This window comes from Salvelinus alpinus, chromosome 5 (genome assembly GCF_045679555.1).
Source record: "Salvelinus alpinus chromosome 5, SLU_Salpinus.1, whole genome shotgun sequence".
Classification (NCBI taxonomy): domain Eukaryota; kingdom Metazoa; phylum Chordata; class Actinopteri; order Salmoniformes; family Salmonidae; genus Salvelinus; species Salvelinus alpinus.
The window spans coordinates 60,119,216-60,136,030 of NC_092090.1; the positions used below are offsets into that span (position 1 = coordinate 60,119,216).

The 16,815-nt window shown below is 46.5% G+C and overlaps 1 protein-coding gene across 2 annotated transcripts in view; it reads right to left on the bottom strand.

Annotated features, from left to right (window-relative positions):
- col27a1b (collagen, type XXVII, alpha 1b) overlaps positions 1 to 16,815 on the bottom strand; it is a 155,849-nt gene that overhangs the window by 23,231 nt on the left and 115,803 nt on the right. For both annotated transcript variants that reach the window (XM_071402508.1, XM_071402507.1), the window contains 9 exons: positions 11,419 to 11,472; positions 4,786 to 4,830; positions 4,254 to 4,298; positions 3,334 to 3,387; positions 2,392 to 2,445; positions 2,176 to 2,229; positions 1,892 to 1,945; positions 1,749 to 1,802; positions 207 to 314 (listed from right to left, as the gene is read on the bottom strand). In XM_071402508.1, the coding sequence (XP_071258609.1) occupies positions 207 to 314; positions 1,749 to 1,802; positions 1,892 to 1,945; positions 2,176 to 2,229; positions 2,392 to 2,445; positions 3,334 to 3,387; positions 4,254 to 4,298; positions 4,786 to 4,830; positions 11,419 to 11,472 (522 nt within the window). The remainder of the gene's footprint in view (positions 1 to 206; positions 315 to 1,748; positions 1,803 to 1,891; positions 1,946 to 2,175; positions 2,230 to 2,391; positions 2,446 to 3,333; positions 3,388 to 4,253; positions 4,299 to 4,785; positions 4,831 to 11,418; positions 11,473 to 16,815) is intronic.

Consider the following 16,815-nt stretch of genomic DNA (forward strand, 5'->3'; position numbering starts at 1 on the left):
CTACTCAAAGAAAGTAAAACAATTGTTTGTTGGAGAGACAAAGAGGTGTTATGAATCCTACAGTATTTGGCACATAGTAGACTACATTGTTCACCCAACAACCAGTGAGTTAAGTCATCAGTCTGACTTACGTGAACCTGAGAGTCAAGTACAGGAAATGTAAGGTTATATTTCGGAATGTAATAATCCTACGTTTGGACACTCACCCTCAAGCCCACTAAGCCAGGAGGTCCAGGAGAACCTTCCTTTCCTTTCAGTCCGATCTCACCCCTCTCTCCTTTACCCCCTTCAGGTCCCATGTCACCGTTCTCGCCCTGAGCACAGAACAATAGGGAAGATGCACTCAGACGTGACCAGATACAATACTTCACTGGTGTAGATCTTGGTGGTAGTAACAAATATTCAAAAAACTTTGAAGGCCGACATGAAGTGTTCCATGTGAACAGCAGTTGAATATGGTACAGATGTGCATCTGTGAGTTTTAAGGCGTTAATCCACTGCACTCATAGGAGAGTTGTCCTGCATCGTTTGACATTGGTAATATGTCGATTGCAGGAGATAGGATGATGATGTGTGTGTGTGTGAGCAAGCGCTTCTGTATGTGTGTGTGTGTGTGTGTGTGCGTGTGTTCATGCACAACACAACACTTACTATCCAGCAGCTTGGCTCAGATGGATATAAAATCTCCTTGTGCTTCTCTGAATCACCACTGTATTTCTATAAGAACTCCTGACAGACGGAAGAGCTCAAAATAGGCCAGCTGCCTATTTATTTTCACTCAGTGTCAACAGCATACAGTACATATACAGTACTTGAGTCTGACTGAAAATAACTGTCATTCCAGCTAAGTGTACAGTACAGTTCATTAGCTTCATATGAATATGGCTTTGATGATCTGATAAAGGTTTGAATCGCCTTCTCTTGTGAATGGCTGATTGAAATAGTGAAAGTTATCATAAAAACGCCCTCTTGTGATTTACAAATCATTGGCTATCACATGGCTGAATCCTATTGGGAGATACAAGGGTGCAACTCGAACTGGCAGGGCCTCCCGAGTGGCACAGTGGTCTAAGGCACTGCATCGCAGTGGTAGCTGTGCCACTAGAGATTCTGGGTTCGAGTCCAGGCTCTGTCGCAGCCGGCCGTGACCGGAAGACCAATGGGGCGACGCACAATTGGCCCAGCGTCGTCTGGGTTAGGGGAGGGTTTTTGCGGCCAGGGATGTCCTTGTCCCATCGTGCACTAGCGACTCCTGTGGCGGGCCTGGCGCAGTGCACGCTGACACGGTTGCCAGGTGCACAGTGTTTCCTCCGACACATTGGTGCGGCTGGCTTCTGGGTTAAGTGGGCATTGTGTCAAGAAGCAGTGCGGCTTGGTTGGGTTGTGTTTCGGAGGACGCACGGCTCTCGACCTTCGCCTCTCCCGAGTCCGTACGGGAGTTGCAGCGATGAGACAAGACTGTAACTACCCATTGGGGAGAAAAAGGGGTGGCACCAAAATTGTTCACTGATGTCAAAGTTTATACAGGCAGCCCAATTCAGATATTTTGCCAATTATTTGTATATCTGATAACTATCGGATTTTTTCCAGAATGTGTAAACAAAAAAAACCCCACATGGAATCTGGACTTTTGACTTCCGATTTATATCACCTTCTTAGGGTGGCTGTGAAAACACAGCCAAAGAGACAATGTCAACTCTTGGCCGAGACTTTCAACTCAAGTTAGTCACCATAGTGTTATCTCTTACCTTAGGTCCATCCGGTCCACTCTGTCCAGCCTCCCCATCGATTCCCATCTCACCCTGAAGGAGAGGAGGGTTCAGTACAAGATAATAAGGCCAATGTTACTCCTAGAAGAATCACCGACACAAGTGAACTTTGGGGTACCCACCCTCTGTCCGATGAGGCCCTGCTCTCCGAGGTTTCCTGCTGGTCCAAGGGCACCCTGTCACACAGGTCAATAACACACTAAGCACATGGACACTTAACACAGGTCAATACTACACTAAAGACATGGATTGTGTGGCCTATGGACATGCATACAGTAGATTGATATACAGACTATTACTGGTTCTGTAAGCTATGGCATTGGAAGTGAGATGTTGAGTGACCCTTGATTGAAGTGTTGTTGAATACATCAACAATTTTTCTGAGCAGTTGAGGGTATTATCTTACCTTCTCTCCTGGTTCTCCTGGCAATCCCCACTCCCCAACCTTTCCAAGGGGACCCTGTCATAGAAAAATCCCCATTGACAATCAAATTAGACAGATAGTGTTCAGGCTCCAATGACCAATGCCTATGTGAATGGCACACTACACGAGCAATTACAATAACCTATAGAAGCCACAATACTACTGTTTGGCATGTTTATGGAGTGTGGTGAAACTTACCTTGAGGCCCATCTCTCCCAGGGGACCCATTGTTCCTGGTGGCCCAGTTGGTCCCTAGGATGATAAGACCGAGGCAGTGTAGTGATGATTGACCACAAAAATACATAGGCCTATGCAGCCCTTATATCATAGTAACTACACTTGAATAACTAAGTACATTGCGGATAATAAGCAAATGTACGGGAACACAGCAAGGATAGAAATGTGAAACAGGCAGCAGGGATTATAATGTGAAAGAGGCAGCGAGGATAAAAATGTGAAAAAGACATTGAGGGTAAAACATGGAGTGGTGGAGATAAATTAATCTAGACTTGAGATCCAGATCAGCTCCTACTGCTAGAGACTTAGAACACAGAGCCAAAGATTTTGTAGGCTATGTGGTGGAAAAAACCCAATGTTCACATAAAGCTGCCTCTCTGCCTCTGCAGGAAAGCTCTGAGTAAATCATTGTATCTTACAGTATCATTGTATCTCTCTCTCTCCATAATGCAGGATTAGGCTTCCCTGGGCTACTCAACCAGCAGATGCTGCACCATTTGAGGTATCGGAATGAAGACGTACTGTAGACGTACACCGAAGTTTACAACACATGGAGATGCAGATATTTTGGGAAATTTCCACTAGTCACTTCCTCTCTAAGTTGTTGGTTGGATCCAATAACCCCTGGTTTCAAGTAGAGGAGCAGTAGAGAGAAACCCAAGGAAGGGTATTTGTATGGAGACAATACAGTAAACAAAGTTAGGGGAAGTAATGAAATCAAAGACAGCTTTCTGGCTTGAAGGTGAAATATAACGCTAACCTGATGTGGCATTAAGTGTTGAGCTCTATAGGAATTTAAACACAGGATATATCTCCCATATCCCTGGCTGGGCCAGAGACACTTAGGACTGACAAGGATTTGGCAGATAAACCCTACAAATATTTAGACATAAAAGGACTTACTAGCTCTCCTGCTATTCCTTTGGCACCTGGAGGTCCTGAGAGTCCTTGGCGACCCTGAAATAATATAAACCCAGTTATTATAAATGCAGATAGCATTTAACTAAGAGCACAGGAAGACAGACCATTTCCACTATACACACCCTTTTTATACCCAATTTCATGATATCCAATTGGTAGTTAGTCTTGTCCCATCGCTGCAACTCCCGTACGGACTCGGGAGAGACAAAGGTCGAGAGCCTCCTCCAAAACACTACCCTGCCAAGCCGCAATGCTTCTTGACACACTGCTCGCTTAACCCGGAAGCCAACCACACCAATGTGTCGGAGGAAACACTGTCCAAATGGCAACCGTGCCCTGTGCATGCACCCGGCCCGCCACAGGAGCCGCTAGAGCATGATGGGACAAGGACATCCCGGCCAGCCAAACCCTCCCGTAACCCAAGATGACGCTGAGCCAATTGTGCGCCGCCTCATGGGTCTCCCGGTCGTGGCCGGCTGCGACACAGCCCGGGATTGAACCCGGATCTGTAGTGACGCCTCTAGCATTGCAATGCAGTGCCTTAGACCGCTGCGCCACTCGGGAGGCCTATTCATACACAGGTTTAATGTACTAAGTGCTACTCACAAGCCTCTCTTTTCTCATAGCTAATGTTTGTCCACAAACCCATAGCAACTCTCAACTTCATATTCTTTATATATTTTCCCCCATATTCTTTATATATTTCCCCCCATATTTTACCAGGTAAGTTGACTGAGAAAACATTTACAGCAACGACCTGGAGAATAGTTATACAACTGCATGCCCTACATGCTACACACAAGCCTCTCTTTTTCCATTGCTAATGGTTGCCCCTCTAACCTGTGTCCACTCTAAAGGCATGATTAACCTAAAAGAGCACTCTGTTAGCCCCAATCACTTACTGGAAATCCTTTAGGCCCAGCTTCCCCAGGCTCCCCAATATTTCCCTGGAGCAAAATAGCATGGAGAGAAATAAGGATTGAAATTAGTATCAAGCACATAATATGGTCATTAAGCGGAAACATTATGGTTGTTTAGCAGACACATTTATCCAAAGTGACGCACGGTTAACATTCAATTCATGTATTTAGTATGTGTGAATGTCCCATACAAGAATTAAACCCACAACCTTAGATTTGTAACTTTAAAGCATCACACTCTAACTAAATGAGCCATTGGGCCATTGGAACCTCTAATGAAAATGTGTTAACACGTTGAACATGATATGAATGGGCACTCATAGTCCTACACTATTCATTACCAGTCAGGAAATGATGTGAACACTAAATGAGGGGTAAATGCAAAGTAAACATGCAAAGTAAGGTAGGAAAGACTATACCCAAAAGCCCACGAGTTGAACGTAGCCATGAGTAGGAGGGTATGAGCAAAAACTGTTATTAAAAACATAGTGATCTTGAAATTGCCTGTACGTACCATCTCCCCTGGGAAGCCAAATTTTCCTGGTGGACCATCAGGACCCTGTAAGAAAACACGTGTCAATCTCACTTACAGCTTCACACACTTTACACATAAGAGCTCTTGTCCTAGATTCCCCCCTTGAGTAAAAAGTGTCCTTCAGATGTTGAAAATAATCAAACGATTTAAAGACTTGTGAACAAAGCCAATTGAAAAACTCTTATATGGACATATTTAAGTATCAATTTAAGACCTAAACCAATGCCGCATTGCAGTCCATAGCCACGTGAAGTAGGGGTGCTGAGGGTACTGCAGCACCCCCTGATAAATTGAAATAATTTTGCCAAATTATACTGTATAATTACTCCTGTCTGAACACTGACTGAATTTGGGCAGCATGCTTGCCAAATATCGAACAACTTGTTGCGTTGCAGCCATACAAATATTATCCATAGAAGGGTTTTGGCTCACCCTGGCAATTTGACTGGTAAACTCATGGGTACATTCAAAATGGCTGCCAGTCCTGACTTGAATGGGCACTTTCGTTCTGTGGATTCTTTCTATGCATTCTATTTCTCTTCGTACTTTCAGTGAATAGCAATAGGCCTTTCACAAATGTCTAAATACAATTTTGGTAGAGCAAATGCCTACTGCGGAAAAGAGAAGACTAATCTGTCAGTCGAAGATACCATTTTTTTCTCACAGCAATTCACTGATTTTGAAAGTAGCTCAGGCCCATCTTGAGACCATCACCAGTCCGAAGCCTAGGCTACGCATATTCATGCTGTCTTCATCATTGTCATGTTTTGTCTTTGATCTTCATGTCTTGTCCCTGTGCTTCCCTCTGCTGGTCTTATTAGGTTCTTTCCCTCTTTCTCTCTCTCTCTCTCCTCCTCCCTCTCTCCCTCTCCCGCTCTCTCTCTCTATCGTTCCGTTCCTGCTCCCAGCTGTTTCTCATTCTCCTAACGACCTCATTTACTCTTTCACACCTGTCCCCTATTTTGCCCTCTGATTAGAGTCCCTATTTCTCCCTCTGTTTTCCGCTTCTGTCCTGGTCGGATTCTTGTTTGATGTTTGCTGTTCCTGTGTCCTTGTTCCGCCCTGTCGTGTTCTTTGCCTTCTTCAGATGCTGCGTGTGAGCAGGTGTCTATGTCAGCTACGGCCAGTGCCTTCCTGAAGCGACCTGCAGTCTGTGGTCGCGTCTCCAGTCGTTCCTCTCTATTGACGAGAGGATTTCAGTTCCTGTTTTGGATTGACCATTGATAATATCCAGGAGAATCATTATTTGTTTAATACTGGAATAAAGACTCTGTTACTATTACGTCGCTTTTGGGTCATCATTCACCAGCATAACAGAAGAATCCGACCAAGATGGACCCAGCGACTATGGATTCTCTCAACACTGCCGTCGAGTTCCAGGGAGCAATGCTCGGCAGACACGAGCAGGAATTGTTTGCTGCTCGTCATGCCGTTGAGACCCTGGCCGCTCAGGTCTCCGATCTCTCTGGACAGTTTCAGAGTCTTCGTCTCGTGCCACCAGCTACTTCCTGGTCTTCCGAGTCTCCGGAACCTAGGGTTAATAACCCACCATGTTACTCTGGGCAGCCCACTGAGTGTCGCTCTTTTCTCAACCAGTGTGATATTGTGTTCTCTCTCCAGCCCAACACGTACTCTAGTGAGAGAGCTCGGATCGCTTACGTCATATCACTCCTTACTGGTCGGGCTCGGGAGTGGGGCACAGCTATCTGGGAGGCAAGGGCTGAGTGTTCTAACGATTATCAGAACTTTAAAGAGGAGATGATACGGGTTTTTGATCGTTCAGTTTTTGGGAAGGAGGCTTCCAGGGCCCTGGCTTCCCTATGTCAAGGTGATCGATCCATAACGGATTACTCTATAGAGTTTCGCACTCTTGCTGCATCCAGTGACTGGAACGAGCCGGCGTTGCTCGCTCGTTTTCTGGAGGGACTCCACGCTGAGGTTAAGGATGAGATTCTCTCCCGGGAGGTTCCTTCCAGCGTGGACTCTTTGATTGCACTCGCCATCCGCATAGAACGACGGGTAGATCTTCGTCACCGAGCTCGTGGAGGAGAGCTCACGTTAACGGTGTTTCCCCTCTCCGCATCTCAACCATCTCCTCCCACCGGCTCAGAGACTGAGCCCATGCAGCTGGGAGGTATTCGCATCTCGACTAAGGAGAGGGAACGGAGAATCACCAACCGCCTTTGCCTCTATTGCGGTTCTGCTGGACATTTTGTCATGTCATGTCCAGTAAAAGCCAGAGCTCATCAGTAAGCGGAGGGCTACTGGTGAGCGCTACTACTCAGGTCTCTCCATCAAGATCCTGTACTACCTTGTCGGTCCATCTACGCTGGACCGGTTCGGCTGCTTCCTGCAGTGCCTTGATAGACTCTGGGGCTGAGGGTTGTTTTATGGACGAAGCATGGGCTCGGAAACATGACATTCCTCTCAGACAGTTAGGGAAGCCCACGCCCATGTTCGCCTTAGATGGTAGTCTTCTCCCCAGTATCAGATGTGAGACACTACCTTTAACCCTCACAGTATCTGGTAACCACAGTGAGACCATTTCCTTTTTGATTTTTCGTTCACCTTTTACACCTGTTGTTTTGGGTCATCCCTGGCTAGTATGTCATAATCCTTCTATTAATTGGTCTAGTAATTCTATCCTATCCTGGAACGTTTCTTGTCATGTGAAGTGTTTAATGTCTGCTATCCCTCCTGTGTCTTCTGTCCCCTCTACTCAGGAGGAACCTGGTGATTTGACAGGAGTGCCGGAGGAATATCATGATCTGCGCACGGTCTTCAGTCGGTCCAGAGCCAGCTCCCTTCCTCCTCACCGGTCGTATGATTGTTGTATTGATCTCCTTCCGGGGACCACTCCCCCTCGGGGTAGACTATACTCTCTGTCGGCTCCCGAACGTAAGGCTCTCGAGGATTATCTGTCTGTTTCTCTCGACGCCGGTACCGTGGTGCCTTCTTCCTCTCCCGCCGGAGCGGGATTTTTCTTTGTTAAGAAGAAGGACGGTACTCTGCGCCCCTGCGTGGATTATCGAGGGCTGAATGACATAACGGTTAAGAATCGTTATCCGCTTCCCCTTATGTCGTCAGCCTTCGAGATTTTGCAGGGAGCCAGGTGCTTTACTAAGTTGGACCTTCGTAACGCTTACCATCTCGTACGCATCAGAGAGGGGGACGAGTGGAAAACGGCGTTTAACACTCCGTTAGGGCATTTTGAATACCGGGTTCTGCCGTTCGGTCTCGCTAATGCTCCAGCTGTCTTTCAGGCATTAGTTAATGATGTACTGAGAGACATGCTGAACATTTTTGTTTTCGTTTACCTTGACGATATCCTGATTTTTTCACCGTCACTCGAGATTCATGTTCAGCACGTTCGACGTGTACTCCAGCGCCTTTTAGAGAATTGTCTCTACGTGAAGGCTGAGAAGTGCGCCTTTCATGTCTCCTCTGTCACATTTCTCGGTTCTGTTATTTCCGCTGAAGGCATTCAGATGGATCCCGCTAAGGTCCAGGCTGTCAGCGATTGGCCCGTCCCTAAGTCACGTGTCGAGTTGCAGCGCTTTCTCGGTTTCGCTAATTTCTATCGGCGTTTCATTCGTAATTTCGGTCAAGTGGCTGCCCCTCTCACAGCTCTGACTTCTGTCAAGACTTGCTTTAAGTGGTCCGGTTCCGCCCAGGGAGCTTTTGATCTCCTCAAGAAGCGTTTTACATCCGCCCCTATCCTTGTTACTCCTGACGTCACTAAACAATTCATTGTCGAGGTTGACGCTTCAGAGGTGGGCGTGGGAGCCATTCTGTCTCAGCGCTTCCACTCTGACGATAAGGTCCATCCTTGCGCTTACTTTTCTCATCGCCTGTCGCCATCGGAGCGCAACTATGATGTGGGTAACCGCGAACTGCTCGCCATCCGCTTAGCCATAGGCGAATGGCGACAGTGGTTGGAGGGGGCGACCGTCCCTTTTGTCGTTTGGACTGACCATAAGAACCTTGAGTACATCCGTTCGGCCAAACGACTTAATGCACGTCAAGCTCGTTGGGCGTTGTTTTTCGCTCGTTTCGAGTTCGTGATTTCCTATCGCCCGGGAAATAAGAACACCAAGCCTGATGCCTTATCCCGTCTCTTTAGTTCTTCTGTGGCTTCTACCGACCCCGAGGGGATTCTCCCTGAAGGGCGTGTTGTCGGGTTGACTGTCTGGGGAATTGAGAGACAGGTAAAGCAAGCACTCACTCACAATGCGTCGCCGCGCGCTTGTCCTAGTAACCTTCTGTTCGTTCCTGTCTCTACTCGTCTGGCTGTTCTTCAGTGGGCTCACTCTGCCAAGTTAGCTGGCCACCCCGGCGTTCGGGGTACGCTTGCTTCTATTCGCCAGCGGTTTTGGTGGCCTACTCAGGAGCGGGACACGCGTCGTTTCGTGGCTGCTTGTTCGGACTGCGCGCAGACTAAGTCAGGTAACTCTCCTCCTGCCGGTCGTCTCAGACCGCTTCCCATTCCTTCTCGACCATGGTCTCACATCGCCTTAGACTTTATTACCGGTCTGCCTTCGTCTGCGGGGAAGACTGTGATTCTTACGGTTATCGATAGGTTCTCTAAGGCGGCACATTTCATTCCCCTCGCTAAGCTTCCTTCCGCTAAGGAGACGGCACAAATCATCATTGAGAATGTGTTCAGAATTCATGGCCTCCCGTTAGACGCCGTTTCAGACAGAGGTCCGCAATTCACGTCACAGTTTTGGAGGGAGTTCTGTCGTTTGATTGGTGCTTCCGTCAGTCTCTCTTCCGGGTTTCATCCCCAGTCTAACGGTCAAGCAGAAAGGGCCAATCAGTCGATTGGTCGCATATTACGCAGCCTTTCGTTTCGAAACCCTGCGTCTTGGGCAGAACAGCTCCCCTGGGCTGAGTACGCTCACAACTCGCTTCCTTCGTCTGCTACCGGGCTATCTCCGTTTCAGAGTAGTCTTGGGTACCAGCCTCCTCTGTTCTCGTCCCAGCTCGCCGAGTCCAGCGTTCCCTCCGCTCAGGCTTTTGTCCAACGTTGTGAGCGCACCTGGAGGAGGGTCAGGTCTGCACTTTGCCGTTACAGGGCGCAGACTGTGAGAGCCGCCAATAAACGTAGGATTAGGAGTCCTAGGTATTGTCGCGGTCAGAAAGTGTGGCTTTCCACTCGTAACCTTCCCCTTACGACAGCTTCTCGCAAGTTGACTCCGCGGTTCATTGGTCCGTTCCGTGTCTCTCAGGTCGTCAATCCTGTCGCTGTGCGACTGTTTCTTCCGCGACATATTCGTCGCGTCCACCCTGTCTTCCATGTCTCTTGTGTCAAGCCTTTTCTTCGCGCCCCCGTTCGTCTTCCCTCCCCCCCCCCGTCCTTGTCGAGGGCGCTCCTATTTACAAGGTACGGAGGATCATGGACATGCGTTCTCGGGGACGTGGTCACCAGTACTTAGTGGATTGGGAGGGTTACGGTCCTGAGGAGAGGAGTTGGGTTCCATCTCGGGACGTGCTGGACCGTTCGTTGATTGATGATTTCCTTCGTTGCCGCCAGGGTTCCTCCTCGAGTGCGCCAGGAGGCGCTCGGTGAGTGGGGGGGTACTGTCATGTTTTGTCTTTGATCTTCATGTCTTGTCCCTGTGCTTCCCTCTGCTGGTCTTATTAGGTTCTTTCCCTCTTTCTCTCTCTCTCTCTCCTCCTCCCTCTCTCCCTCTCCCGCTCTCTCTCTCTATCGTTCCGTTCCTGCTCCCAGCTGTTTCTCATTCTCCTAACGACCTCATTTACTCTTTCACACCTGTCCCCTATTTTGCCCTCTGATTAGAGTCCCTATTTCTCCCTCTGTTTTCCGCTTCTGTCCTGGTCGGATTCTTGTTTGATGTTTGCTGTTCCTGTGTCCTTGTTCCGCCCTGTCGTGTTCTTTGCCTTCTTCAGATGCTGCGTGTGAGCAGGTGTCTATGTCAGCTACGGCCAGTGCCTTCCTGAAGCGACCTGCAGTCTGTGGTCGCGTCTCCAGTCGTTCCTCTCTATTGACGAGAGGATTTCAGTTCCTGTTTTGGATTGACCATTGATAATATCCAGGAGAATCATTATTTGTTTAATACTGGAATAAAGACTCTGTTACTATTACGTCGCTTTTGGGTCATCATTCACCAGCATAACAATCATTGGGTGAGTCAGTGCCACTGGAAAGTTGATTTAGTAGCCTATAATATACAGTATATTTTCTTCTAATATTGTACAATCTGTGTCTCCCTCTTTTTCATTAGCCCCGGTCCAGGTCAAGACCAGTTAATTTGTATTGATCTGTTTGACAGCGTTAGCGTCATTTCAGTCATTTGTGTAGTATAAAAAAATATTCTGATAATGTATTTTGTCACGTAGGCCTAAATGACACAGAATTGCATGATATGCGTTTATAAAGACACACCCAACTCAAAACATCTTCCCGCGCCTGTGGCAGTATTCATGTTTTCCATTGGCTGTGGCTAGTGTGTTCCGTAAAGGAAGGATGAAGTCGTAGCATTCAGTAACTGAGTCAGGTCAGATGAAGTGGAGCTATGGAGCAGAAATACTGTATTATGTAGCCTTTGATGTAGCCTTTGACATATGAGCTTTGAACTTCATCCTCACCTTTCCGCCAACTGACCCCTTCTCCCCAGCTGGACCATCAGGACCCCTCGGACCCTGTAGGAGAGAGAGGGAGGGAGGGAGGGGGGGGGGGGAGGGGGGGGGGGGAGAGAGAGAGGGGGGAGCGAGAAACGAGAAAGAGAGAGAGACAGAAAGAGAGAGATTAATCCATGAAATATGAAGTATTCTCTTCTCCATGAAGGGCTCTTCAGTCAGAAAGGCTTTAACAAACGTCCAAATGTTCACACTTAAATGTTCCCATCCTAATGGCAGTGTTAATTGGGGAAAGTGCTTAAAAAACACAAATCCGTGGTTACTGAGAAGAAAGAGTTATTATTGGAGACAGAGGGAGATGTGACTGTGGTTGGTTCAGTAAACGCTAGTGGTTTTCCCTATACAATGCACACTGATGTCTATGTTCTTTTTCCCAAGACCAGCTATTGTATGACCATGGTATTCAACTGAACATTCAGAACAGTGTCACACAGAGAACACATGACCTTTACAAGACTAGAGTCTTACTGCTGACTAATCATGACCTGTCATGACCTTTCCATCTGACTGCTGACTAATCCTGTCATGACCTTTCCATCTGACCCTACCAATTAGATGTGAATGCCTATACGGCTCCATACTAGGATCACTGTGGAAAAACGTAGTCATATAATTGAATGGTTTCACAAATTCCTATTCATTTTGATAAAGAATTGAAGAAATTCTATCCATGTGCCTCAGGCAATAAGCATGAGTACATAGGATATTAGATACTATTCTGAAACTTGGAAAAGTTGATAGATGGATAACCACAGGGGAAATAGGAGGTCTGGGAGCCATATCCAACAGTGAATTGGGCTCAGAGTAGATAGTACTGCTAGGACAGCCCTGATATCCCCAAAGACATTTCATTGATCTTGGGAGTTTCAGCAGTCCAGTACATCTGCTGATGAGGGTACTATACTGCATGGCACAGGAACAGACAAGAATGTAAATACAGTCATACAGTTTGGTGAGTTCTCCCATCTGTCTCTCTCTCTTTCCTCTCCCGGAGGACCTGAGCCCTAGGATCATGCCTCAGGACTACCTGGCCTGACAACTCCTGGCTGTCCCCGTCCCCAATCCACCTTTGTGCTGCTGATCCAGTTTCTGTGGTTCTGCCTGCGGCTTTGGAATCCTAACCTTTTCACCGGTCGTGCTACCTTCCGACCCCCTCCTCTCTCTCTTTACCACACCTGCTGTCTTGACCTCTGAATGCTTGGCTATGAAAAGCAAACTGACGTTTACTCCTGATGTGCTGACCTGTTACACCCTCCATAACCACTGTGATTATTATTTGACCCTGCTGGTCATCCATGAACGTTTGAACATCTTGAAGAACGATCTAGACTTAATGGCCATGTACTCTTATAATCTTCAGCCAGCACAGCCAGAAGAGGACTAGCCTCCCCTCAGAGCCTGGTTCCTCTTTAGGTTTCTTCCTAGGTTCCAGCCTTTCTAGGGAGTTTTTCCTAGCCACTGTGCTTCTACATCTGCATTGCTTGCTCTCTGGGATTATAGGCTTGGTTTCTGTATAAGCACTACGTGACAACTGCTAATATAAAAAGGGCTTTATAAATACATTTGATTGATGGGAAATGGCCGGCCCTGTTTCTTTTGGAGCAGAGATGATCATGACGCTGACGATTCTTCCCTCACTACACTGGTCCATTCTCTCCACTAACAGGGAATGACATGATTCGTTCTGCATCGTATCTAGTCAACCAGACCATGTGTTACTGCTGTGTCCCTCGATCATTTTCATCTCTGTGAATGCCACGGCTCTTGGTCTTAGAGACTGGGTGTACGGTCGAGGTCAAAGATTCAAGGTGGCCAACATGTGCTTGGTAATTGCGCACATAGGATTCAACGAAATGCATCCCTTGAGGATTGACGAGTCATGAAGATAACTCACACCAGAGGGGGTTAGAGTCCACGACAGAGCTGAATGTATAACCTCCTTGTTCCTCTCTAACCTAATTCAAAGTCTCACTGTCCAACCTCAACATACGCAGCAAACACAATTAACAAAGGAGGACTTGGAATGATGCTATTGAGTAAACAGTACTATCTGTTGTCGGAGAAGTGCTCTTACTATCCTTCTCTCAGACATAAACGGTATGTCTAATCTCTCTCCCCAGTGCTGCTGTGGTATTATCTGGCAGAGTCAGGGCAGATCTTTGTTTGTGGTACTTCCCTGCTCTATATAAGATATGATTGTTTCACTTCGTTCTTTCTCAGACACATACTGAATCTATCATCTCTCTCCCCAGGCTGTTGTGGTACTGGCTTCTGGAGTCATTGCAGATCTTTGTTGGTGGTGCTTTGCTGATCTAAAGGATATCACTGTCTGGCAGGGTTTGGGTAAATCTGTATTGGAGGTACTTTATGAATACTGATTTATGAATACTGATATACTGTCAGAAGATTGTTGCACCACTAAAGAATCTCTGCCCCTTTTCCATCGCTTAATGTGCCACATCTGAGTTTAATTGCATTGATCTTCTATGGTTTATTTTTATAGACCTTTTTAGAATGAACTGCTATTATAGGTTATTAAGTATTCAATCTGTGAATGCTTAGAATAGTAAACAAGTTATGCAAAATGATTAAACAATATCCCCAAATTATACCACTTATGCATATTAGAGAGATCAGTCACACAGTTGAGCAGTCCTACAGTGCAATAAATGGTGAGGTAACCCTTTATCCAGGCAGTATGTTGTAGTATATTGTACTTTGTTGTACTATATTGGTTCTCTCACACTAGCATATCTACTGTATAAAGTTCAATGAATGTTGTGTCCAGATTTCCATCTAAATCAGTGGTTGCTAACTGGCTGATCACAATTGTTGGCGGCAGGTGCACTTGATTTAGAAGCCCTGCGCACCAGGTAAGCAAATTGTACCCATTTTGAACAATTTAATTTGTCTGAAAAGACAAACTCCGCCTACCTGGCGGACCGGGAGATCTGTGGCTAAATCGTGGATGCTTACTGCGCTGGTCAATTGTATAGCTCACATCACCGTGCCTACAGAGCTTCCAGGACCCCGGCAATAGATAAGTTTGATGCTAGCCTACGTAAGATTTGATTTAAAGTTTTAAAACCATGACCACGGAGAGAGACTGTCAAACAATACAGCAAAGAGCTGCTGTTTTTATGAGTAAGATCATGTTAAAGTTTTAAAGTTCCGGGTTTATTCAGCACTTTTAACACTGTTTTTATTCAACACTATTCCAAAACATAAAACACTCACGCTGCAGCTGCAATTAATTAGTAGCCAAGTGTATCGATAGGCCTGCATTTGTATTATTATCAGCAGCTCGTCGTGTCTATTTTAATATTGAGGAATACTTCACTTTCTCTGGTCATAGGAACAACATGAATTTGTGCATGTGGCAGATTCGGTGCGACTCGAGTTTCGCCATGAGGTGAAAAACGATGTCCCATCTCTCTGGTCAGTATCACCGGAGGAAAGGAAGGAGAGAGCAGGGACCGTGAGAGGCAGACCCTCTGCTGCTCTCTCCCTCCGCTGAGACTAATGCCGTGTTCAAAACAACTGGGAACTCAGAACCCTCCGACCTCCGACTTCAGTGCGTTCAAGACAACTGAGAACTCGGAAATAACGAGATTAGACTGGGAAAAATCGTTTTGAACAGTCATCCAACTTGGAATTCCAAGTCGGAAACTCTGGCATCTTTCTAGAACTCCAACTTTCCGACCTGAAGATCACGGACATCATGATTTGACCTTGTTTTGTTCGGAGTTCCCAGGTGTCTTGAAAGCATCATCACCATTAGATGCAGATACCACCAGTCCAGTAAAATAAAAAAGCTAATTATTTCAATTTAAGCTCTGCAGTGCCTCGCAAGTTCTACACCAACTGATCTATTTTGTTATCAAAGCTCGAGCCTTTAACACAAACTCCGGGGAGTGGCCAGCTGAGTATAAGACTGTATCATCTGCATATAAATGGATGGGAGAGGTTCCTACTGCCTGAGCATTGTTATTGATGTAAATTCAGAAAAGCATAGGGCCAGGGATTGAGCCTTAGGGTACTCCCTTGGTGACAGGCAGTGGCTGAGACAGTAGATTTTTTGACTTTATACACTGCACTCTTTGAGAGGTAGTTAGCAAAGCAGGCCAAAGACCCCTCAGAGACACAATACTCCTGAGCCAGCCCACAAGAATGGAATGGTCTACCGTATCAAAAGCTTTGGCCAAGTCAATAAAAATAGCAGCACAACATTGCTTAGAATCAAGGGAAATGGTGACATAATTGAGGATCTTTAAGGTTGCAGTGACACATCCATAAGCTGAGTGGAAACCAGATTGCATACCAGAGAGAATACTATAGACATCAAGAAAGCCAGTCAGTTGATTTCCAACACTTTTGATAAACAGGGCAAAATAGAAATAGGCCTATAACAGTTAGGATCAGCTTGATCTCCCCCTTTAATAAAGGATGACCTGTGGCTGCCTTCCAAGCAATGGGAACCTCCCCAGAAAGGAGAGACAGGTTAAAGAGTTTGAAGATTGGCGATGATAGGGGCAGTCACCTTGAAGAAAGGGTCTAAACCATCTGATCCATATGTTTTTTGGGGGTCAAGTTTCAGGAGCTCCTTTGGCACCTCAGACTCAGTGACTGCCTGCAGGGAGAAACTTTGTAGCGGGGCAAGGGAAGAAGAGGGAGAAGCATCGGGGATAGTCGCATTAGAAGGGGTGGGAGATGAGGAAATGTTGGACAGGCAAGGAGGCATGGCTGAGTCAAATAGGAATCCTGGCTTAAATGAAGTGGTGATTAAAGAGCTCAGCCATGTGCTTCTTGTTAGTAACAACCACATCAACTTTAAAGGGCATGGGCAGCTGTGAGGAGGAGGGTTTATTCTCCAGGTCTTTAACAGTTTTCCAGAACTTCTTGGCGTTAGACCCACAGAGAGAGAACTGCTCCTTAAAGTAACTAACTTTGGCCTTCCGGATAGCCTAAATGCCCTTATTTCTCATTTGCCTGCACAAGAGCCAGAGTATGCGTGTGCTGAGCCTTTCGCCAAATGGAATTCTTGAGGTGGAGTAACTCTGAAAGATCACGGTCGAACCAGGGGCTGAACCTGTTTTTAATTCTCATTTTCTTTATGGGGGCGTGTTTGTTAACAATACCACTGAAAATATAAAAAAAGGTCCAAGCGTCTTCGACATAGGGGGGGGGATCAAGCTGATTCTATACCATTTTACAGAGGCCAGTTCATGAAGGAAAGCTTGCTCATTAAAGTTTTTTAGCAAGCGTCTATGACAAATCAGGACAGGTCGTTTCACTGAGCAGCCATTACGAACACGGGCTGTAAAACAGTGATCACTAAGGTCATTA